Raw genomic sequence first — 25138 nt, forward strand, 5'->3', positions numbered from 1 at the left:
TTTCTTCACTATTTGTAGCTGTTTATCAGATAGTTTCTTTACATTTATATTTCTGTGGTTGGGCAACTATAGAGCCTTCCAGGCCTTGATGGCTCTTAGTTACCATTATAGAATTGTCTGTAGAAATCAAGTTTCACTGAAACAAATATAATAGAATTTTACTCCATAGCTTGCTAATTTGTCATGAAGCTTTAGCAGCCTCTTTTTCCTTTGGATGGGTGAACTGAAAATACAGACAAGGCTATGATTCTTACCACTTTGAGGGCTCCTGGGATGTTTTGGCAATTAGATGTTTTAAGTAGGTTATTTGGATATTTAACTTGAGCATGACAGTGACTGAAGTTCAAAATGGTTGGTGCTATACAGCTTTCATGAAAAGAATTCACTGATGGTGAATGGGCTTGATCAGGCAAGGTAACCAAAGCAGAGCATTTTTTCAAGATGTTCATGTTTCATGTACCACTGAGAGCACAGAGACTGCAAAATGAGGATCAGAAAAGTAACTATCAGGGAAATTTCAGTTTGTGTTCAGAACATTATGTAATTTGACATTCCTCAAAATCCCTTACTTTCAAATAGTTAGCATCTCACGTTGCTGCCTGGCGTTTGTTGGGCAGTTGTTGTTTTTTCTATGTGGTGTGCTATTTTTCATTGTACAGCATAACAGGATATATAATTTGGTGACAAAAAATTAGAATTACTTTCACCTTATCACCATGTTTAAGTTTATTTCTTACTGAAATTGTGCTCTCTTGAGGTTTTGTTGTAGACTTTTCATTAATATTAGGGTTATTACTAGATTTGGCACTATACATAAATAACAATGTTTACTACCGTTGTCGGTGAATATTCTGCTTTATTGACAGCATACTAAAAATCCCACTAAAATAAAGGAATTGATTCTGAGATCACACGTAGAGCCCTCAAAACAGACAGAAGAATAACAAAGAGGTGATTTGGTACAATCAACATGGCTTCACCAAGGGCAAATTGTGCCTGACAAACCTGGTGGCCTTCTATGAACAGGTCACAACATCAATAGATGAGGGACGAGCAACTGACATCATTTATCTGGACCCGAGCAAAGCCTTCAACACTGTCCCACATGACATCCTGGTCTCCAAACTGGTAAAATATGGGTTTGATGGATGGACCACTCAGTGGAAATGAACTGGCTTGATGGCTGCACCCCAAGAGTGGCTGTCAATGGGTCCATGTCCACATGGAGGCCAGTGACAAGTGGAGTCCCTCCAGGATCAGTACTGGGACCAGTCTTCAACGTCTTCATTGGTGACATGGACAGTGACATTAAGTGTACCGTCAGCAAGTTTGCTGATGACACCAAGCTGTGTGGTGCAGCAGAGAAGCTTGAGGGAAGGGATGCCATCCAGAGGGACCTTGACAGGCTGGAGAGGTGGGCACAAGCCAGCCTCATGAGGTTCAACAAGACCAAGTGTAGGATCCTGCACCTGGGTCAGGGCAATCCCAGGCACCGATATAGGCTGGGCAGTGACTGGCTTGAGAGCAGTCCTGAAGAAAAGGACTTGGGGGTACAGGTGGATGAGAAGCTCAATACGAGCTTTTTAATTGTGAGGGTGACTAAGCCCAGGGAGGTTGTGGAGTTTCCGTCCTTGGAGATATATAAAAGCTGTGTCAATACAGAATCATAGAATCAGAACAGTAGGGGTTGGAAGTGACCTCCAGCGATCATCAAGTCCAACCCCCATGCAAAGCAGGACCTCTTAGGGCAGGTCACACAGGAACTGTGCCTTCTGTGCCATGAGGTCTGGAGCCCTCAATACAGGAAGGACATGGACCTGATGGAGAGGGTCCAGAGGAGGGCCATGAAAATGACTGGGGGGTTTGACCACCTCTGCTATGAGGACAGGCTGAATGAGCTGGGATTGTTCAGCCTGGAAAAGAGGAGGCTCTGGGGAGACCTAATAGCAGCCTTCCAGTACCTGATGGGGACCTACAGGAAGGATGGGGAGAGACTGTTTACAAGGTCCTGTGGTGACAGGACATGGGGCAATGGGTTTAAACTAGAGAAGGGCAGATTTAGACTGGATATCAGGAAGAAGTTCTTCACTATAGGGTGGTGAAACACTGGAACAGGTTGCCTAGGGAGGTGGTTGAGGCCCCTTCCCTGGAGATACTCAGTGTGAGGCTCAACAAGGCCCTGGGCAGCCTGGTCCAGTTGAGGATGTCCCTGCTGACTGTGGGGAGGACAGACTAGATGACCTTTGGAGGTCCCTTTGGACCTGGACCATTCTATAATGAAGGACACTGAGAGGTAACATTTTTTTTTAAACAGTGCAAACTACTACACATCCTGAAGACCTTCCTAGGATACAATAACTCCATCCATACTCTCAGAAGTGGCACAAGAACAAACCCTGTACATGGCATCTTCAGAACAGCATTCAGCCAGCCTATGGAGAACCTACCACAGGGAACATTCATATGGAACTAGAGGAGGGGCAAAAGATGCAGTCCAAAAATGTGAATATTCTTTTGTTTGCAGAGTCATTCCTCATGTGGTCCCTGATGCTACTATATAACCTCAAAAAACAACTGCTCACTTAGCTGCAAATCAGCATGTGGCACACGATGGAGAGGAACTATTAATAGAGTCCTGGGCATCTGGGTGTAGGTGGACCTGTACAAGAAGGATGGACCAGATGACCTCCAGAGGTCCCTTCCAGCCTCAACCAGTCTGTGATTCTGTGAGGTTAACTGGATCTTGCTTTTCTTTAAAAAGCACTTGGTAGTAAAATTGATACCATAAGTTTCTACACTTGAAAGGAAAAATTCTCAGGGACTGTGAACTTCACAGTGTTGGGTGTGGTTTATTTATCTCTCATTGTTTATTCATAGCAAATCCGATAAAAATATACAAGTGTGCTGGTTTGATTTACTCTAACCCTTGACAATAAGATGGTGTGTTACTGTCATGGATAGATTAAAATTTCAGTGCAGTATAAATTAGTCATTCCTCTTCCCTGAAAGTGTTCCAAACCAGGTTGCATTGGGCAACGTGATCTAATGGAAAGTGTCCCTGCCATGGCAGGTGTTTGGAACTAGATCTTTAAGGTTCCTTCCAACCCAAAACATTCTGTTACTGTGATGCTATCATGTATTATTGAACTTGATTTTCTAGATTTCTGGCTGATTTGTCACCATCTAAATTAGGTGAAGAGCCCTTGCAGCCCTTAGAACAACGGTGGGGAAGAATCCTGTCTGCAGCCCATGGAGGGCCCTACACTGGAGCAGAGCACTGTTCCAGGAGGCTGTGACTGAGGGAAACCTGTGCTGGAGCAGTCTGTTGCTGGGAGGAATGTAGCTCATGGAAGGGCCCCACACTCAAAGGAAAAGCTTGTGGAGGACTGTCTCCTGTGGGAGGGATGCCTCATTGTTGCAGGGGAGGATTGTGAGTCTTTCCCCTGAGGAGGAAGAAGCAGCAGAAACAAAATGGAACAGATTGAGACTGACTGCAACCCTCATTCATTGCCTGCACTGTGCTGCAGAGTGGGAAGAGGTAGAGAATAAGGAGCATAGCTGGGCCTGAGAGAGGGGAGGGTTTGGATTGAAAGTATTTTGTAAGATCTAGTTGTGTTTATCACTGTCCTACTCCAATTCACTTGGTAAATCTGTGGTAGTTTTGTTATTTAATTTTTTTTTTCCCCGAGTTGAATCTGTTTTTTTCCTGTGACTTTTATTGATGAGTGTGCCATCCCCCCACCTCATCCCCCCCTTCTTTTTTCTCTAGCCTGAAGACTTTAGTTGTGGTATTTGTTTTTTTTTCTCCCCATCCAGTTGGAGGGTGGTAGGAGTCACTGAGGAGCTGCATAGTGCTTTGTTGCCAACTCTGTGGGCTTAACCCAGGAAAAGGTGAACACTAAGTGCACTATCACCCATGCCAGACTAGTGGACAAACAGACACCTGCAGAGCAGTGAGTCCGGAATCTTTCAGAAGACACTGAAACCATTGCATGTAATCATTTCCAATGCTGAATATCCTGACTTTAGTTAATGTCTTCTTCAGAATATGAATTTAATGAGCTCATAATGTGTTCTTTTCATTTCTGACTGTATTCAGTTGAGTGCACATATTATGAAAGTAAGAAATATATTTACAGACATATGGTGATTAAAACAACAGTCAGTGGGGATGGGAATAACAGGAGGGAGGCAGCACAGGCAGACATCAGTAAACATAAAATACAAACACATTAATTTATTAGTTCTGCATACATTCTGCTTCTACATATGAACAATGAAATGCAGCCTGTTCAGGCAAAATATGGAGCAAAACAATTTAATTCCAATTCTTCTTTTAGTCACTCAAAACACCAAACAGGAGCAAGTGTGCTGCAAGAACTGCGCTTAGAGAAGATGCATGCAGAAAGTCATTAAAATTACGTTTTGGAGATATCTTCTGATTCATTGGAGAAACTGTACTGTCCTCATTCCTTTCTCCAAATGCTGAGGGAAGCCTTTCTGATCAACATGAAAAGCAGCAAGGAGAACATTTTATGTCTGAACTATGACCTGGCTTCTGAGGATCAAGATTATACCTGTGCATCACGCTCGGTTCATGCTCTGTTTCTTCCTGTGAAAACTAGACCATGGGAAAGTGGGAGATAACATGGACAGAGCGAGAATATTTGGCATGTGCATGTGGGAGTATGGACACAATGGGGCATCGCTTTAGATTTAAGGACTGGAAATCTCCCAAGTCCCATGGTATAAACATGTTATCTGACAGCCTAAATGCTGCTGTGAGTTTGAGCCAAGAGCCTGAGTTAAAGCACATACTCTTTGGCACTGGCTAAACTTCTGGGTTTCTAGGTTTCAAAATTTGGAATCGCTTGTACAGTTCATGGCAAGTGCTTCCAGAGACACTGATTTTTGTGCATAAGAAATTGCCTGATTAAAAAGAGGAAATATTTATTTCGTTGGTTTGTATTTGATTATACTCAGTTTTGTTTTGTTTTGTTTTTTTTATGGCTAGCTTCTTTGGAGGATAAATTGAACCATTTTTAATATATTTCTACTAGTGGCTGGGTAGACCCCTTCTCTGTCTTAGAAATTAAGAGAATAAATAAGATGTGTAAAATCAAAATGAATATTTTTGAAATACATTTTCAATAGTAAAAGCAGAAAGTTGTCCGCAGCATGTCAATTGCTGTCCAGCAGCATGCTGCACAGCAGGTGCCATTTCTGCATCTGCGAGGCTGCTTCTCCACGCTTCAGTTTCCTTTAACTATTCCACCCAGACATGTTTTTTTTTATTCTGCTTCCAGTTTTCCAAATCACATAAAACTTTGGTCCTCAAGCCACCGTATTAAGGTTATCTGTAGACTGAGCTGGTTATCTGTGCATGCTGGTGTGAACCCCAGAGAGCCCATCTCAGTAATTTTCCCCAGTAGAGTTTAGGCTGAGTTTAACTGATTGTCTTCTAGCCCTTCTGCATGGATTTCCTTTCTGGAGAAACTGATGAGGAACAGACTGGCTCTTAGTGGTAGAGCAGGCTACAGTTGGTGTGTCACTTACATCTGAGAGCTTGGAAATTTAGGTAACAGATCTGTTGGTGGGACTGTCTCATTGTCTCTGATGAAACACATTCTAGAAAGGCACAAAGAATGGCACAAAAAGCCACAAACCTGGTATTTCTCCTCAAATAGAAAAAAAAAAAAAGAAAAAGATGAAAACTCCTAAATGCATAAGGCATTCAAAAATATATTCCCATTCTTTGTATCAGTACTGCTATGTCTTGGTGATCACTTCATTACATGTGATCAGCATGCACTGCATGGCTTCCAACATAAATTTTTCCCCCTTTCTTACTTTGCTTCCACTGCCCATAGTCATACTCTTTTTTTTTCCCAAGAGTGTATGGTGTTTGTATTCAGCTTAGCAATGTAAAATTAATATATCAGAGCTATTACCAAAGTTGGTGGGTTTTGTTTTGTTTTGTTTTGGGGTTTTTTTGTGGTTTTGTTGGTTGGAGTTTTTTTTAAGCAAACCTGTCCTGTCATTATCCCATGAAAAATGTTAACCAGAGATTTAAAAGAAATGAGCCTGGTTTGACTGTGTGGTACTCATGAATGGGATAATCCCTGTGATATGGGTGTTGATTAAACAATGTAGCTTAAAGCGTTTATCCATTTTGTGAGTGGCCATAATATTGCTTTAACTTTGCAAGGTTTCCTACAGCTGCTTTAAGTTAAGTATGCTCTTAATGAAGATGGAAATTGCTGAATAACATATATTATTGAAAGCTTTAGAGACATTATGCCAAACTGCTGACCAAACAAACCTTCCCAGTGGGGTGCTGTTTGCCATGTTTTGTGCTGTGTCATGTTCTCAAGTGACATCTTGAAACCTTGCAGGTGGTTTGGCACATCCTTCTGCAAATCCGAGTTGTTTTAGCAGTATTCCTAAAGGCTTCCAAAGATGTGGGGAAAAAAATATATTAAAAAGAAATACCAGCAAAAGAACAAACAACCAACCAAAAAAATGGGAAGGTCTTGATGGTTTTAGGACAGAACTAGCAGAAGCAATGAAAACTGAAAAATTAGGAGCTGTGAGAAGCTTGAATTGAATTTCATTAAAACATGAAACAAATCAAATTTTAACAGTGTTAGCTCACTAAGAATCAATCAAGGTGTTTTTATTAGACCTGTCTGAACTCAGCTCTGTCATGTCTTCCACTCAGTTCATGAGACGGCTCCTTATGTTACCTTGCAGAACTCTCTGTTTGCAACCCTGCACTGCAGCCACCTTCCTGTCATCCAATCCCCAGGCACCTAAGGCAGGAGATGCTTGATGAGCAATCTGCTGTTGCATAGGACAGAACTGTATCACATGGAGCTCTGCAACTGAGGAGGAGCTGCTGCCACAGCCAGCAGGCAGTGGCTTTGCTGCTTTGGAAGCCTGTTACTAGAAAATCTGTGCTGGGAAGCATGACACTACACTCTGTTTCTTGGTGTTTATATATGATATGTGTGACACTAGTGATTATATGCATGCATGATCAATATTTCATCATCATATTCATAACTGCTGGGAGATTCATAACTGTTGGGAGTTTTGTTATAAGTGTTTTTAAGTAAATATATCCAGTTACCTTTTATTCTTATTTCAATTAGGTGTAATACTCTCTTGGCCCCTGTGGGCCTATGGCACTTGTGGATGAAAAACATGAAATTCCACACAAAATGTTTCATAACTGCCTTCCTTTTGCCAGAGCAAAAAAAAAAAAATCTTTTCACGTGCTCTGGCTTCTTGATGTAATGAAATACAAATTACCACATATTATCAGGAATTTGAGTATGTTTCAGGCTGATGTAGGTACACTCCAAAAATTTTGTGCATCCTTACGTGTGTTTCATCCTTCTTGTACAATAGTTCAAATATATTATTAAAACCTAAGTGGCCTACATGTCTGTTCAGATTCATTGCTTGCTGTTTCTTCCACTTCACTGTTTCAATTGGAAATGAAGGACATCCCTAAACAAGAGTGTGCAGTAATGAACCCAAGTGGTTGCTTTTAAAATCTGCTTTCCTTTGTATGTATGACAACCTAGAGAAGAGCTGTGCCATCCGGCCATTTTTATGCTTACTGAGCAGTATATTGTTACAAAAGCACTGTTGAGAAGACTGCATTGCTTTTTACAGCCACACATCTTGCTGCTTGAGGATATCAGCAGTGTAGTTGGGTTGTCTCAGTCCCTGGATGAATTATTCAGGCTCTTGACATCAGAGATTTCCGCTAGCGGATTGGCTGGTGCTTGGATAATAAAATCTTTCCACGGGAAAACAGTGGAGAAAGATGATGGCAGTGAGACCAGCAGAACTGCTGCTTCCAATACAGCTGGCTTTGTCTGGCTGTTGCATCTCTGCAAGAATATATAAAAATGTTTTTAACGTTTGGCTTCATGTGACTTCTCTGAGGCCCTCATTTCCAGTGAAGGAAAGGAATTAGATTGTTCTTGAAAAATTAGTTCTGGCTGTGTTCGAAAGAAACGCTGCACACTACATGAGACAGGAGTAGCAGAGGAACAGCAACAGCAGCAGCAGCCGCCGCAGGAGCAGCAGTGACTATGGCTTGTTACAAAGGTGCTGGTGGCAGAAATGTTACGTCGTTAAATCTGCTTCCTGGGCTCTTTCAGTACTGGCAGGGTAAGTGATGCAAATAAGGAGCTGAGAGTCCTCTACCACTGTGGAGCGTGTAAGAAGCTGTGTGACGCATGCATCTTGTGAGTATAGATAAACAGCACCTCTGTGGAGAATTTCCATCAGTTCAAAGCACATTTGCTTCCAGGGAAATTTGTTAAAAGCATATTTGAATTTGTAAGATCAATGCACTACTTGTGTTTAGGTATTACAGTGGTAAAATCTGTTGCTTTTAAGCTGCTACAAAATAGGTACTTAAAAAAAAAAAAGGAAACTTCATTATTAATAGTTGCTGTTGGGGTTATAAATATATACTGCTTAGATGTATTCCCTTGAAACAGATTATTTTGAAAGTCTCTTTCTGCTGTTTGTTGATGTGATTGAATTCATATCATCTGCTGTGAACAGTCAAAAGCTGGGAGCTAGTTCTCTGATTTCCAGTTGTTGTCAGAAGGCTGTTTCTTAAATCACCAGGATGCAGTGGAATTACAAATCAGGGAATAATTTTCACTCATTTCTTTGATCATAAGTTTGACTTCTAAATGACTGATTCTTTTCTTTTGACATGCTGTTGTTGGATTGATGTAGTTGGAGAATTTTAAGTTACAGATATGTGAACGAAGCCAGAGCTCGACTGATTCTGTGTACACTCAGTCTCCATCCCCACAACCTTCTCACAACCCAATTCAAGTGTCCAAATACTTCCACTGAAATTACTAGGACTATTGATATTGAATTGTAATATGTAATTGCTTGTCAGAGTACAGCTGATGTGCTGTGCATCACAAGGGAAACATCTTGCTCATGCTTAGAAACTATACAGCAAGATGGTCTGTTTTCCAGATTGTGGAAACAACTGCCACATGTAAAGTCAAGACACCCCCTGCCAAAAAGGTGATGTAGAATGTAACATGATACAGTATTTCAAGTGATATTTTTCATGACTTGCATGTCAGTGCAACAAGTGGATTCTGATAATGTAATAATTTTTTTATTTATTAATTTTTTAATTATGGAGGGCAGCCTGCCCAGTGAAATGAAAGAAAAGGAAAATAAAGAATACAAAATTATTCTTAGGATGAAGTGTGCTCATCTAGTAACAGATGCTGGCGAGTATATGTATTTTTTCCTCTGGTATTTCTTATATGTGAGATATTGTTTATATGTAAAGAAAATATCCTTCAATCAAAATGCCCAGACATGTTTTGGGAGCTCTGTGAGGTCAGGGAGCCATCGTTGCCCCATTTAAGATAACATTTTGGCTGATAAATTTTTGTGTGATGATTTATAACTTTCTGTACCATCATTGCGGAGCAGCATTGCAGGAATGTAAATCAGGGAGCTTATCATTAGTAGTGCATCAAACTTAGTAGTTATCTATTCCAGAACTTTAGGGGAAATTAAAAAATATTTGGTTTAAATTTTACAGATGTGAAAAAGAGCAAATCACTATTAGATGCTGCACAAGTCAGTAGCAAAGCCAGTAACTAAAATTAGACTTTCCATCTGCAGGTTTTGGGACATTCATTTGTTCTTGTAAGAAGTAAATATTTAACAGCAATTTTATTTATTTGGATTTTCATTAGGTAAATAAAGATGCTAATAATGGTAATAATGATTTGGTTTTCAGGGAAATAAATATGTTCTTTTATTTTTGAAAGAGAAATCTCCAATATAAACACTTGAATGACCCCACTGTGAAATTATTCCATGTGTCAACATTGATTCCCCACAAGGAAGGGACAGGACTTCATGGATTGGTTATAGGGCTGTGATTCTCTTCCCTCTGCAGCCATGACCCTGGCTGCTGAAGCTGGAGGAGCTCATTCAGGACCTATTTTTGTCTATGCAGCTGGCAACAGTCCTTGAGGGACTATCTGAAAATTGGTGAAATTCACTATATATCAGACAAGTGCTACAAGACAGGACTAAGGGAAGTAGAAAATATCGGTATAGAAACTGCCTGAACTAGCTGATGATTCCACCCTGTCAGGATCTCCCAGAGGATGAATAAGCTTGATAATGCAATTTCAAATCTTTAATTGAACATTCAAAACATTTTCAAATATACATGCTAAGAGTATTGTTTTCTAAGTCCCTATCTTTCTACATAAAAGCAACTTGACTGTTAGAGATGTGGATTCTAGTTAAAAAGTACAGAGCAAGTGTGCTTAGACCTCCATTAAATGTAGTATGGACTTAGAAGTCAAATTTATCTTAGAATTCTGATTTGATATAGTGTCTTACTGTTAAACTTTTCAAGTAGTCATGTGTCAAAAGTATTATTGTAAGAATATGAAGTATTTTTTATGGGTAGTTACAGGCAATATATTGTCTCAATAAAATATAGTGGTGCTTCTGGCAAACGCAGAATGCATTTGTTATCAATAGGGAATACTACTCTTCCACCATGTAAATCCAAAAGTATTCAGTCAATGTTTAATCAAACTGATTTCCTTTTTTTCTTAGATGAACAAGAGTCAGTGCAGAAAAGGACTTTCACAAAATGGATCAATACTCATCTGGCTAAGGTAACGCATGTCTTTAAAATGTATGTATTTTTAAGTAAAACCTTATTAGCTATGCCTATACAGGCCGTGGAGTCATAGAATGTGTCAGATTTGTCTGAGCAGAATGGCATAAACTTAAAAAAGGTTCCCCACGATCTGTACACCATGGAGGATGTGGTAGTGTTCAGCTGCAGCAGTGTGAGTGGCATCTACATGCAATCACCCAGATCCCTTTGCCAAAACTGAAAGGTAGCACAGTAGCTGTTATTTCAGCCAGAAGAAATACTTGAAACTGTTTTCTGTGAGATAGAAATATTACTCTTATCTCATACAGTGTACTCAAATAATACCTGTTGTGTAGCTTGATAGAGGTATCCTGAACTGGTTACAAACATACATTCATGAAATCCATATACCTCATGAATGTTTGTAATCCATAAATTCATTAATCCAGTGCTGAATTAATTATCTGGTGCATGTTGGGTTTTATCATTAAACTATTATTGCTTCTTCTTGTCACAACCTAAAACCCTTTTTTGGTTTTATCAGAATAAAGACACACAGTGTTAAAAGTATTAAGATACAACTGGTACCAGTTTTGTCTGACAAAGTAAGCAATGAGATTTAATTTGGCATGTCCCAGAGTTTTCACACAGCACAGCTCTAACCATAGTTATCAATTAGTCTGGTAAATTAAAATATTTAAACACCAGAGATGCTCTTTGAAAAGCATATTTTTAAATCACACAGATTAGTGAACTTGAAAATTGAGGAAGGAATAGCTGCAGCAGCATGGGATTAGCTTCTGTGTAAGGAACTGGCTAATAATGCCCTAAAAAAAAATTAACAGAGCAAAGCAAGGAAGCCCATATAATGCTGTATTATGTGATTTGATCTGATGAACTGCACTAGCATTGTAAAATTCAACTGCAAGAACAAGATTCTCTTCAGGACTTCTTGACAGTCAGTCCTTGCTGGAAATGAGGTCTGTCCCCCTGTTCTCTTCGAAAGAGTTTGGAAAAAAACCTACAAACATGGAGCAAAGAACTTATGCATTTTGTATATGTTCCATTCGCTTCAGTAGGTAGAAAGAAATGGTATTTGCTACAGTGTTAACAAGTGGGCTGTGAACATGTGTCAGAGGAGAAAAGGAACTCTTATTTCATGTTTTTCTGTTTCCTAATTGTGTAGTGTCAATAATTGATCATTAATATCTGATATATGTACATTTTGTTAGCCATATGTATAGCTGTTTGTGCATGTAATGATAATTTGCTAGTAGGAACTGACTAATCCTTGGGAAGAGACAAAGTTGTGGTGGTGGCTGCATTAAGGGCAGAGAAGGGCAGCAAAGGTGATGAGGGTTCTGGAGCGCAAACCCTATGAGAAGCAGCTGAGGGAGCTGGGGTTGTTTAGCCTGGAGAAGAGGAGGCTCAGGGGAGACCTTATTGCTGTCTACAACTACCTGAAGGGAGGTTGTGGGCAGGTGGGGGTTGGTCTCTTCTCCCAGGCAACTAGTAACAGAACGAGAGAACACAGTCTTAGACCGTGTCAGGGGAGGTTTAGGTTGGATGTTAGGAAGAAATTCTTCACAGAAAGAGTGACTGGCCATTGGAATGGGCTGCCCAGGGAGATGGTGGAGTCACAATCCCTGGAAGTATTTAAGATAAGACTGGATGAAGCACTCAGTGCCATGGTTTAGTTGATTAGATGGTGTTGGGTAATAGGCTTGACTAGATGATCTTGAAGGTCTTTTCCAACCTGGTTAATTCTGTGATTCTATGAGATGTAGAATGGGATGGGTGCAGTTGTTGAGGTGCTGGGGGAGCTGCAGGGGGGGTGCAGGAGGAGCCTCTCTGGGGAGAGGTTGGAGCTGCCCTGTGCTGAACACTGCTGGTTTCAGCTGGCTCCATTGGGCTTACTGCAGGATGCAGCTGAGCCCCTTAGCCAAGCTGATGATGCCTCCAGGAAACTGTATTTAAGAAAGGGCATAGTGCTGCACAGGCAATGAGAGGCCAAGGGGAAAAGTGTAAGAAACAGCCCTGCAGACACCATAGTGAGAACAGGAGGAGTTGCAGCCATTCACTTGAGCAGAGAATCCCTTCAGGCCCCTGTAGAGCCCACGATGGAGCAGGCTTCTGGCAAGAGCTGCAAGTGGAGAGGAGCAGGAACAGGGCTGTCCTGAAGGACTGTATTACATGGGAGGGACCTCATGCCAGAGCAGGGGGAAAGTGTGAGGAGGATGGACTGGCAAAAAGGAGTTGTTAGGGACTGACTGCAAGCTGAGCTGCTGGTAATGAAGGAATGAAGATGAGCCTGGGGAAAAAGAGAGTACCAGGGGAAAGGTGGTTTCAATTTTTTCTTTGTTTCTCACCATGAATCCAGAATTTCTGTGCTGAATTTAATTCAGTATGTACAGGCTTCAAAATTAACAGTAACTTCACTTCAGATTGGCTCTCTGTTTCTTGGCTTTCTTGAAAACTTTTGATTTCATTTATGGAGGAAGTTTAGTAGTTGCCATTAATCTAATAAAATTATTAGTGGAAAAAGCGAATAGGAAAAAAGAAGAAAACACCTAAAACTATAATTAAAGTATCTCTAACTCTAATGCCATGGCTATCTGGAGAAGTTTTCCATCATGAATGAGTTTGACATATTTTAAAAGTACTGGTGAGTAACTGTATGAAACCTCAAAACCATGGTTTTCAAGCAAAGATTGATGTGGTTTCACTGTAGCACAGGTTTACTGGTGGCAAAGAAAAGGAAACTACTGCAATAGAGTTTTTATCTTTATGAGTTGAGTTAGAGCAAAGGAGAACTTAAACAAGAGCAGTTTCTGTTATGTAAAAAGTCAGGTAGCTTGAGTCATCCTGGGCAATGGGCCATATACAATAAACAAGGTTGTATGAATTTCTCAGAATCAGCTTGTGTATATATATCTTCCTGAATTGTATCGGCGTGGGGAATACGTTTGGTATCTATGGAATCCTTACATAAAAGAGGAATTTATTCTTTATGTATGTGTATTGGGTTTGGCTGAGCTGGAGTTAATTCTCCTCAGAGCATCCTTCTAGTGCTGTGTTTTGCAGTGCTGTAGCTGGGTGTTGACAACACATCAGTGCTTTGGCTAGTGCTGAACAAGCATCCTGGTTGTGCATTTCCAGCATTTCCTTGCCCAAAGAGGATGCTGAGGGGTGGGCAAGATCTTGGGAGGGGACACAGCCAGGCCAGCTGACCCAAACTAGCCAAAGGGGTATTCCATGCCATATGACATCAGCTCAGATATAAGAACTAAGTGAAAGAAGGAAGTGTGGGGATATTTGTCCATGGCATCTGTCTTCCAGAGCAACTGTTACACATGTTAGAGCCCTGCTTCCCAGGACAGAAGATCATTTGCTGATGGGAAGTAGAGAATAACATCTCTCTCTGCTTTTGCTTTCATACATGGACTTTGCTCTTTGCTTGTGCTTTGCATTTTTAAATTGCTTCTACCTTATTACCAGTCTTTTATTATATTTTCCCCTCTCCCCTGTCCATCTAAAAAGGGGAGTGATAGAGCTGCTTTGGTGGGAATTTGGCCCCCAGCCAGGGACAAACCATCACAGCTGACATCATGTGGCATGGAATACCCCTTTGGCCACTGAAGAATATAACTCATTCTGTACTTCTGAAAGAGACTGGAGTGATAATTATAGGGTAAATTCTATGCTATGTGCCCAAAGCAGTTAAAAAAAAAAAAAAGTGATTTACAAAACATGATGAGGATCTCAGCTCCTTGACCTCCTTGTAATTATGTGTTAACATATTCAGGGTGGTGAAAAACATTACATTATAAAGCATATTAGAAGGAACAGTTTTGTCAATCTGTAGAATTATATTAGAAGAGGCTTATGCAGGAGATCTTAATAACACAGCTGCATTATTTGCTTTCCATTCCTGTTTTATTGGTGTTAAGGTACATGGTGTGCACTGCTAAATGCTTGCAGTGTTTGTATTTTTGGAGCTCTCCAGCAACAAACTACATTTCAGCCTGCTGGTTTACAGACAGATGTTGTGATTCTCACACTTCAGAGCAGCAGGTCTTACTAACTTTGGTATAAGTAATTTGATGATTTCTTTACTGCTTCTCCTCATATTCAATGTTTTCTCATAATTCCCCTAGTTTCCCCACAAGATACTTGACTCAGGTCAAAAGGGGAGTACTATAGGTATTAGTTTACTTAGATGTTGTCTTCAGGAATACTTTTCACTGCCTTACCTTGGTACCATGCCTCAGTTAAGGTGCAAATCTAGTTCTTGTAACTTCTGTCAGTGTGAAGTGACTAGTGAAGGGTGGTTGAGATTAGGAGCTTGAAATGAGCAATCAGAGGTTTTACCTATAGTGTGAAGCTATACACTGTGGAAACCAGAGGTGCTTCCCAGCTTCTGTTTGCATGTGAATTATGGATAACTTTTTACTTCATGTTGGGATGGAGCAAACTGTGGCCTGTCCCCTGATTTCAGCAAACCACTCAAGCTGGAAAGGAGCTGTGTTGTGCTCAAAGACAGGCACGTTACGGGTACGGGGATTACAGGGCACTGTAAATCACACCCTTCAGCCTAAATGTATCCTAAATTTCCCTCTGTAAGAACCTGCCTCACTTCATTACTGTAGTGTGAATTGGCTGAGAGTTGGGGTTGTTCAGCCTGAAGAAAGTGCTGTGGAGACCCTATAGAAACCTTTCCATATTTGAAGGGAGCCTATGGTCTAACAGGAGAGGGACTTCTTTTGTATGGTAGAGTGGGGGTTAATGTCTTCAATTTGGAAGAAGATAGATTTATCTTAGAAATGAGGAAGAAATTCTTCCTCATGAGAGTGGTGAGGCACTGGAACAGACTGCCCAGAGAAATTGTGGATGCTTCAAACCTAGAAGTGTTCAGAGGCTAGTTCAATGGAGCCTTGAGCAGGCTGGTCTAGTAGGAGGTGATCTCTCTTCTTCCCGTGGCAGGGGAATTGGACCTAGATGATCTTTAAGGTCACTTCCAACCCAAACCATTGTATGATTCTGAAATTCTATGAATTTCAGGACACAAATCTCACTACTAGGGCTTTATATAGGTGGTGAGATTTTTTTTTTTAGGTTTTCACCTCCCATTGGATTAGGATGGCAGCTGCTGTTATCTTCTTGTCTGAATTATTTTAGCACGTAATTCTTCGGCATTGTATCCTGTGATAATACTGATAAAACCAAAGCTTCTCTGACTTTGAACAGGAAATGAAAACATAGAAAGTGAGAAAAATTTATCTGCATTTATGTCAATTGCCTGTAATATAAGACAGGGACAAATTCATCTCCAGTGACCTGTTACTCCATTGATTTCTGTGATGTTAAGGAAGAACATGATCCATTATCTATTGCATTGCTAGGAAATAAAAAAGAACTATGATTAAATATACCCCCATACTGAGTCGTAATGCTGCTTTATTTTATATACATGAAAAAATAGACTCTTTTTATTGTTGTGGCTATTAGAATACATCAAATCTCAGATGAAGTCTACTTTCAGCACAAGAGTTCTTTTTCCACTTTATGCCAAAATTGCATCTCATTAAAATATTAGCTCATCCATGTTGAACAATGAAAGCAGGATGTTTTGAGTTTGAGAACTAGAAACCTTTGCTTTCTCCTGATTTGCAATGGCATTTTTACCTTTTTAAGAGCAGTGTTTCATTTGTTAGGTTTATCTTTTCAAATCTATGTTTCTACAAAACAGAAGTAATAGATGATCAACTTGTACAAATGTTTTTCAGAAATAGTCCAAAATAAATTGCTAAAATAATTTCAAGAATTTTGTAGTCCAATTGTCATTGTAGTAAATTTTCAGGCATGACTGTCTTATAGTATTGTGTTACATAGCAGGTATATGAATGCTGACAAACTTGTGGAAGCCAGAGAGTGTTTATTTAATTTATTTTAGGAGGAACAATTTTAAACTTTTGTTCCTGAGGGATATTGTGTGATTGTTAAAGCACTGACCAACTGAGAGCTGCTGCCATAGTTCCAGAAACTGGGGTCTATTTAAGAAAACAGGGTTTAATGATGTAACCTTGTTATTCAGAATTCAAAAACCATCATCTGATTACATGTTTTTTTCAGAGTTATCGTGTTTGTGAATGTTAGCACACACACTAAGCAGTTTGTCTTTAGTAGCAGCTGACCGTGCTAGCAACACTGGAAGCCTACAGGGCCTGGAGGAGGGAAGAGAAAACACAACTTAGTGTAACAACTCTCAGCTGTGAGAAGGTAGCAGTACCACTCAACCAGCTATACTGCTTTAGGGATCTTTCCTTCTTACAGCTCCTTGTGGTGCTCAGATTGAGAGAATGAAACTTTCATGATGTGCTTAACACTAGGAAAAATATGCTGATAGACTGAAATGAGACTGTAATAGTGTGCCTGTAAGTTATGTGTATCTTACTCATAGGGAGTTGTTGTGCTGCTTTGCTTGTTTTAGGAAGCAAGAAGTTTTGCTATTGTATTAGTGGCAGAAAGCATCTAGTTTTACAGTCCTGTGCTGAAAATGTTAGATGATATGGTGCCATAGCAATGGTTAAATGGTACATTGGTATTAAACATCATAAAACATAAAGAAAAGGACCAGCCACTCTTTGTGAATGTTTTGAAAGGAGGAGAGGCAGGATGGAATACTGTTGAGCCTTTATAATACCTGAAATCTGCTCCCTTTTCAGCGCAATCCTCCCATACTGGTGAATGATCTGTTTGAAGATATCAAAGATGGGGTAATGCTGATTGCACTTTTGGAGGTTCTTTCAGGGCAGAAGCTGGTAAGAACTTCCTTCCTTCTGTATATAAAACAGCTGCGTAACTTCTTCAGGATATAATTTCCTAATATGGTTTCTGTGTTTGAATACCGTAAAATACGAACTGCTACATAGCAAAAAAAGTTTATTCACAGAGTGGGCTACATGGTTTCTAAAAAAAAAAAAAAAAAAAAAAAAAAAAAAAGAAAAAACTGGTCAAACAAAAGATTTTCAGACTGACATTCTTGGGTTTGCACCTTTTTTTATTAATTTTGTCTTAGAAGTTCATAAAAATTGCTTATTTGTCTTAGTCTTTGCAGTTTTTTCAGTGTCACTATTATGATATAGAGAAGGTCTAAACATCAGGTTATTTCTATACATCTTGAAGAAATAATGACAGGCTTGTTACATTTATGAGTCTGGAAAAAAAAGTGGGGAAACAAAAAGTGAGCCCCTAAAATTTCATGGGGGGCTTTATATCAGTTTAGCTACTGTGCTTCTGTAAAGAACCTTAACTGATGACAAAAGGCTTTTTCACAGCCAAGTTGTGAATACAGGCCAGGTGTACATGGCAAATAAACTGTCTCTCAGGCACTAGGGTAGTTTTGTGCATGTGATTTGGGAGAAAAACAAACAGATTTTAGGCCAGGGACTCTCACTTTTTTCCCAAGACAGCTAGCTGATCAAGTGGCAGCATCAGAAGGAGCGGAGCAACAGTCTATCTACCATTTGGCTTGCTCTAGGGTTCAGATGTAACCCGTCCCTCACATGCATGCAATTTCAAGTGTCACACTTTTGCCTCTTTATCATATTTCAAGTATGTTTTGTTTGCAGGTGTCATCCTAAGTTAGGTAGTAATTCAGACTGCAATACTTATTTGACTGTAAGATGAGGAAAAAAAAGCTTTGCTTTCGAGTGCGTTTCTGCTCTGTTGAATTATGCCCGTTTCTGGTTCATCTAAGCAGAAAGTCTCCCTCTTGTGGCAAAACAGAAATAGTAGATTAGGGAAAGAAGTTTAATGACAGCACCTGTTAAAATGAAGGTCACTGGATTGTATGCTGCCTATATTAGCTAGTGAAAGACAAGTGATATTACAGAATCACAATTATGTCTGGTTAATTTACAGGTTATGCATACCCAAGTATGATATCCTGTAGTAACTGCAAGAGGAATTTCAGAATCTCTCACAGGCCTTTGTTAAATCCGTTTGTAACTTTGTGAGCACATGTTTAAATGATAGATGTATATTTGCATTACAGTATAAGACTCAGTGGGGAATTTAATTCCACTGAAGAGTATCAGAAGCCTAGGATATGCTTTGATGTAATTCAAAGAATTCTGTGTTTTTTAGCCTACATGTCTGAAGTTCAACAAAATTCATTGTTCAGTGAGGGCTTGTGATGGTTGGGCTTTTTAATAAGATACTAGAAAGAATGGATAAAAACCCTTTGGGTAAAATGTCTTTGCTGCAGACTGATTTTTTTTTTTTTAAATAACACCATTTTGACTTCTCCTTTTCAGGCAAAAGTATTTTTATTGAGATAACATTGCCCTCTCTCAAACACATATATTTATGCGTGTGTATAAAAATAATAGTAGTTTATTTTACATAAGGGAAGTAGTTCTCTGATGTGATGAGTTTATGGGCTGAAGCTGACATCCTGCATCCTGTGGTTATTAAGGCATACATAACTTCTTTAATAATACAAATGTCACATTTGCATCCCCTGTATCTGCCAGTCCTTCCTGTTGATATATGCAGAGATCCAATTTGACTGTACCAAGGGACATTTTCATGTGTAAATCAGACTGTGGTATGTACATAGTTTCTGATAAACTGGAACTTCATTTATTGCAGCAAATTGGTAGAAGTCTGATCAGAGTTTACATTGTTCTTTCTCTTTAAGCCTTGTGAGCAGGGACGTCATCTGAAGAGAATTCACTGGGTTGCCAACATTGGCACAGCTCTTAAGTTTCTGGAAGGGAGACGGGTAGGTTTGGTAGCTCCAAGTCCTCAATTTACCTTGCTTTCCTTGTTTTTCCTTCCTTTGTCTCTCTCTCTCTTTCCCTTTCTTTTATGTCTCTTTCTTTTTCCCTTTTATCTCTTTCTTTCTTTGTATGATTTGTATCCACCTACCTGTTCTTATGCTTCAATATCTGAGCTACACATGCAGTCTTCACTTTCTACACAATGCCTAAAAGGTGCTGTGAAGTAAAATTTACAAGATCTAATACTAATATATAGCCATATATAGGGCAAAATGTTTCTTTCTAATTTTTTTTTTGTTGGAATCACCTTGCATGATGTTTCCTTTTAAGTTTGGTTGTTTTTTTTTTTTTTTCTCAATGTGCTCTTCAACTCCCCATTTTCTCTACTTTCATGTTGCTGTTCTTGGCAAAGAACAATAATTTTCAGCTCCATAGAGGCATTCATTTATAATTAAAAGAATAGCTTTATGGCCTACTTCTATGTTCTTTCCTGCCTTTTCTCTTTATATTGTAGTAACTTTATTCTTCTAGTTTCGTATTTTAGTTCCATTTTTCTCAATGCAGATGTAACACCTGATTAATTTTGTGTATCCATGCTATACACAAGGAATTGTTGGCTTTTGGCATTCTTTCTTTCTTTAACCATATGGCATCTTGACTTAATTATATTTCCATTACACGAGAAACAGTCTTAGGAGATGTCTGTAGAAAGAAATCCATAAGAAAAGTTTTTAAATGGAAAAATGTATAACCAAAGCAAAGACAACTATCTTCTTGGAGCCAAATTCAGCTTCAGCTTACAATTTCGCTATTTTATATAGTACAGTTTGTTAACAAAAGCCATATCATATACAGCCTGAGAGTGGAGGCTTCAATACAAAGAGGGGTGCTTTCTGATGAGACCTTTATAACCTAAGACAAGGCTGCAGTGAAGGAAAAAACCCTATGCTTCCCTACTCTGCATGTCACAAAGTACTGGGAGACCTGTGCTTTGAGCGATCTGGCTGAGATCCCAGAAATAATACAGCAGTGCAGCTGGGTAATTGACCCTGCCAGAAATGGATCACCGTGTTTTGACTCCTGATATCTGAGCACTTTTTTTCTGGACTTCTTTAGTTATTTTTGTGTGTACTTTGTATGAGTATGCAAGATTTTTTTTCTAGAGGGAGTTGGAAATATGCAATGTGTCAGGTAGGCTGGTATACATTACCAGGTAGTTTCTAAGTTGAATCCAGAGTGAAGGGTGTATCGATCTAGTCAGTCATCCTTTTCCTCCCAGAGGAGGTGGGGATACAGTTCAGACAAGAAATGTCTTTTCAACAGCAGAGTGCAGTCCCTGGCCTGCACCCAAAGGTGAGCGAATGGAGACTAGTGGCTGCACGCAATACTTTGGGGAGTGCTGACAGGGTCTCCTTCTTCCATGGGCTCTCCCAGAAGTAAAGTTCGTTATGCATTTAATTGTCTTCCTATTATCACTGCCCAAAGAGACTTCTGCAAATAACCCTGTTATACTGAAAAATGCAGCTGGCAATTAGCAGATATCATTCTGCACCAAACTGGTTTTTTCATGGTTCTGGAAAGTTTATTTTGTAATCTTAGATCCATTTTAATGGAGTTTAAACCAAAGGCAGCACAATAACTAGATGTCCTAGTTGTCCTGGGACAGAATCACGGGCCAGCCATGGGCTGCAGGCTATTAGCATGTCTGAGTCATTGAGGACAGTTGACATGAGTTGGCTCACAGGTGTACCTCATACTGTGTCCATCACACCCAGTATGAAGGAGGAAGTTTGCTGAGGAGCCTCCTGGTAAAGCTCTTCCTTGAAGTCTTCCTTACCTTGTTTCTCTTCCTGATATTAAGAACTGTCTTCCTGTATATCGTGACTGCTGCATTTTTGCTGCACTGAGTATAACTTTATACGTCTTTTACTCACATTGATACTAGTTTGACTGTTTTCTTAAATCCATTTTCATTTCAGTCTGTGGATTTCCTCTTCTTTTGATGATTCCCTTTCTCTGCTGAAGAGGGGTCATGACATGACTGTGGTGGGTTGAAATTATCCCCCAACATAAAATTGCCAGACTAGTTCAGATGGAAGCAATTGAAGCTGTATTTACACAAGCAAAACTACAATCTAGAAATGAAATACAATTAATATGTACAAAATATACAATGTTTACATATACATACAATTTATAAACAACACGAGAACCCCCCTGGACGAACCAAGGGGCTTCTAATACCTTTCCGTCCCTGCTCCCTTCCCTACCCCCCTGTATATGGGACAAGAGAAAGAGCAGAGAGTTGTCATTAGTTACTTAACCACAACAAGAGCACATTCAAGGTCAGCAAAGCTAGCAGAAGCCAGAAATTAATATCTGCCAGAGCGAGGAAACCAAAAAGAGAAGTCACTTTACATATCTAACTTTTATGGGATTATTTAGAACTTATCATTATTTTCCTTTTCACATCCAATGGTGATTTATTTACATTCTACTACTTTCTGTTCTGTGGAAAATTTTCTAGGCACAGCCAGAAACTACCACGATCCACGCCTTCTAAATAATGTCATTGTTTGCTAATGCTATCCATCTAATCTAAACCAATATCTATAAAATTGGGCAGTAAAGTTCCTATCTTCAATCTATCTTCCACTCTGGCTATCTCAGATGTAGATGATTCAAAAGTTCAAAAATCAGGAAATAAGAAAACAGTTTGTCTCTTTGCAGATGAGATGAAGAAAAGGACAGGGTCTCCTAGGTGACTTAAGATTCGTGCTTATGTATTGTAGATTCCTCATGGATTCTTCTCTTGGGTGCGACATTGTATCTGAAGCAGAACTCCTAACAGTTTGTGCTATACATTCTGAATTTAAACTCCCTCAGGTGAAGTTAGATTTCTTTGTGGAATACACTGAATTTCAGCATTCTCTTGCGTTACCCAGTAAGCGTGACCAGGCCCTTCAGCAGAAACCACCCCTCAGATAGGCTTGGCCTCTCCTGAAGGAGAAAAATACCCAAACAGATTCTTTTCTCGAATAACCGGAACTTTATCACCTTCTACCTTTTGTAACAAATCTGATTGTGCAGGTCCAGCTTGATTTACTGAACCTCTGCTATTCACCAGGTTGCTTGTGCTAGATGTTTCTCCCAGTTTTTCAAAGTTCCACCCCCCACGGCTTTCAGGGTGGTTTTCAGCAAACCCTTGTAGTGTTCAATTTTCCTCTAAGCTGCTGGTGCGTAGTAGGTAATGTGGTATATCCACTTGATGCCGTGCTCCTTCGCCCAGTTTTTTTACAAGGTTGTTTTTAAAATGAGTTCTGTTGCCTGATTCAATCCTCTCTGGAGTACTGTGTCTCCACAGGATTTCCAGACCAAGAATGGTGTTATGTGCAGTTGCATGAGGAACTGGATACATTTCCAACCATCCAGTACTCGCCTCTGCCATGGTCAGCACATACTGCTTACCAGATAAGGGAGTGATGTAGTCAATCTGCCACGCCTCACCGTACTTGTACTTAGACCATCAGTCATCATACCACAAGGGCTTGATTTGCTTTGCCTGCTTAATAGCAGCACAAATGTCACAGTCATGTATGATTTGTGTGATAATGTCCATGGAAATGTCAATGGATCTGTCACGAGCTCTCTGGTAGGTTGTATCTCTGCCTGATGCATCATGAGCCCACCAGGCTAGAAATAGTTCACCTCAGTGTTTCCAATCAAGGTCAAGAGCAGAGTTCATATCTACTTGAGAAACTCTTGCAGCTAGATCTGCCTGATGGTTGTGGTGTTGTTCCTCAGTAGCTTTGCTCTTAGGTATGTGAGCATCAATGTGTCTCACTTTCACTGGAATTCTCTCAATGTGAGCAGCAATGTCTTGCCACAGATCAGCAGCCCAAATAGGCTTTCCTTTCCTCTGCCAGCCATTCTTTTTTCAGTCCTTTAGCCAAAAGCATTGGCTACCATCCATGAGTTGGTGTACAGATAAAGCATTAGCCATCTCTCTTGTTCAGCTATGTCAAGAGCTAGCTGGACAGATTTTACCTCTGCAAAATGCTGAGGTAATGCTGGATTCACCTTCTCCATCTTTTGCCTCTGCAACTCTGCATGTTGGACTCCACACCACAGACTGCTGTCATCTTGTTGGAAACAAGAGAAGATAGAAACAGAAGAGTTTTCCACACATGACAGAGTAACTGTCCATGAACAAGTTTGCAGTGAAGGAACTTTTTAGCAGCCCTTCATATTTATATCATGACTGATGGCATGCTGATGTCTTGCTGAGGAAGTTGATATCAAAGTATTTGCTAATTTTCCAATATAACCTGTTTCATTCCATTTTCTTGAGTATTATCTACCAGTTAATTTTTTAAAATTATGTAATCTTTTTCCCCTCCTTTACTGCCTTATATCTTATGAGTTTATTTTAAATTGATATTTAGACTATAGATTAGCATTTGTGAGTTAAGAGTCATGGAATCTCTTCCTGGTTTTGTTGAAAAACTTCATGTGACCTTGGACAACTCGTTTTTCCAACTTTTATTTTAAAAGATTTATATTGCAAGGGAGCTGTAGTCAGTGGTAATAATACCCTTTACAATAAAAGCTCTCTGCTGGAGAACAGTGTTATTTTTTTTCCCTCTTATCTGTCTTCAATGCTTTCTCCTCCCTTTTCCTTTTCTTGTTTATTCTTAAACTCAGATTTCTCTTTCCATTCTAAATTTGTTAGAACTGTATCAAGAAACCCCTGCATAATTTAAAATCTGTTACAGAACACATAATTTGATTTATTAATTGTTGTAAGTTGTGTCAATCATTGCATTATGAAATTAAATTGATGTATTTACCTAATAATAGTAATTTAAAACTTACTTTTATATCATTTTTCCCTTTGCTTTTCATGCTAGTCTGTATACAGAGGATCTCCGGTTTGTACAATTTTTCTATGTAATTTTTATTTTTCTTTCCACTTGAAATTAAGTTGTTTGTTGTTTTTTTTTTTCTATGAATAGCATACAATGTCTTTAAAAATCTACTATTACCCTAGCCATACTTCTTTAAAAAGTGAAATGGGACAATTCACTGGTTTACTATTTTTTAAAAATTAAGAAACTTGTTATTTAATTGCAAAAGTGCATTAAAAATATAAATCCTATTTTAAATGTCTGTCATAATTGTTATCTTGTGTGTGATAAAACACTTTTTTTCTTTACTATGTAGATTAAGCTCGTCAACATAAACTCAACTGATATTGCTGATGGCAGACCCTCTATTGTGCTTGGCTTGGTGTGGACCATAATTTTGTATTTTCAGGTACTACATTTTTTTTTTATACTTGCTTAGATAGTAGTTCAGATCGTTGTTTCATGTGAACTTATGTAGCTAAATCACTTTATAATTATCTGTGAATCTGATCCTGCAACAGTTACGGGTAGGGGTGCTTCACAGTGGGTAAAATTAGATTGGAATAGATTGATCTGGAATAGATTGAATGGAGTTCCTTCATCACTGGAACATATTCTACTTTCTGTGAAGAATACAACAAAGCAACAAAAACAGTAGAATTGTGGATTATTCTTACAAGTACTTTTAGTAATTGTGTTATATGCCTAATTCTAGCGTGCTTAATGCCAGACAGTAATTATTAAAAAAA

General features: G+C 39.3%; 1 protein-coding gene across 1 annotated transcript in view; it reads left to right on the forward strand.

Annotated features, from left to right (window-relative positions):
• Window positions 1-25138, forward strand: part of SYNE1 (spectrin repeat containing nuclear envelope protein 1) — a 295201-nt gene that overhangs the window by 31312 nt on the left and 238751 nt on the right. Inside the window, exons 2-5 of the mRNA XM_054395242.1 lie at window positions 10651-10712; window positions 17422-17517; window positions 19401-19484; window positions 24706-24798. Coding sequence (XP_054251217.1) covers window positions 10651-10712; window positions 17422-17517; window positions 19401-19484; window positions 24706-24798 — 335 coding nt within the window. The remainder of the gene's footprint in view (window positions 1-10650; window positions 10713-17421; window positions 17518-19400; window positions 19485-24705; window positions 24799-25138) is intronic.

The sequence above is a fragment of the Indicator indicator genome, chromosome 2, assembly GCF_027791375.1.
Source record: "Indicator indicator isolate 239-I01 chromosome 2, UM_Iind_1.1, whole genome shotgun sequence".
Taxonomy (NCBI): domain Eukaryota; kingdom Metazoa; phylum Chordata; class Aves; order Piciformes; family Indicatoridae; genus Indicator; species Indicator indicator.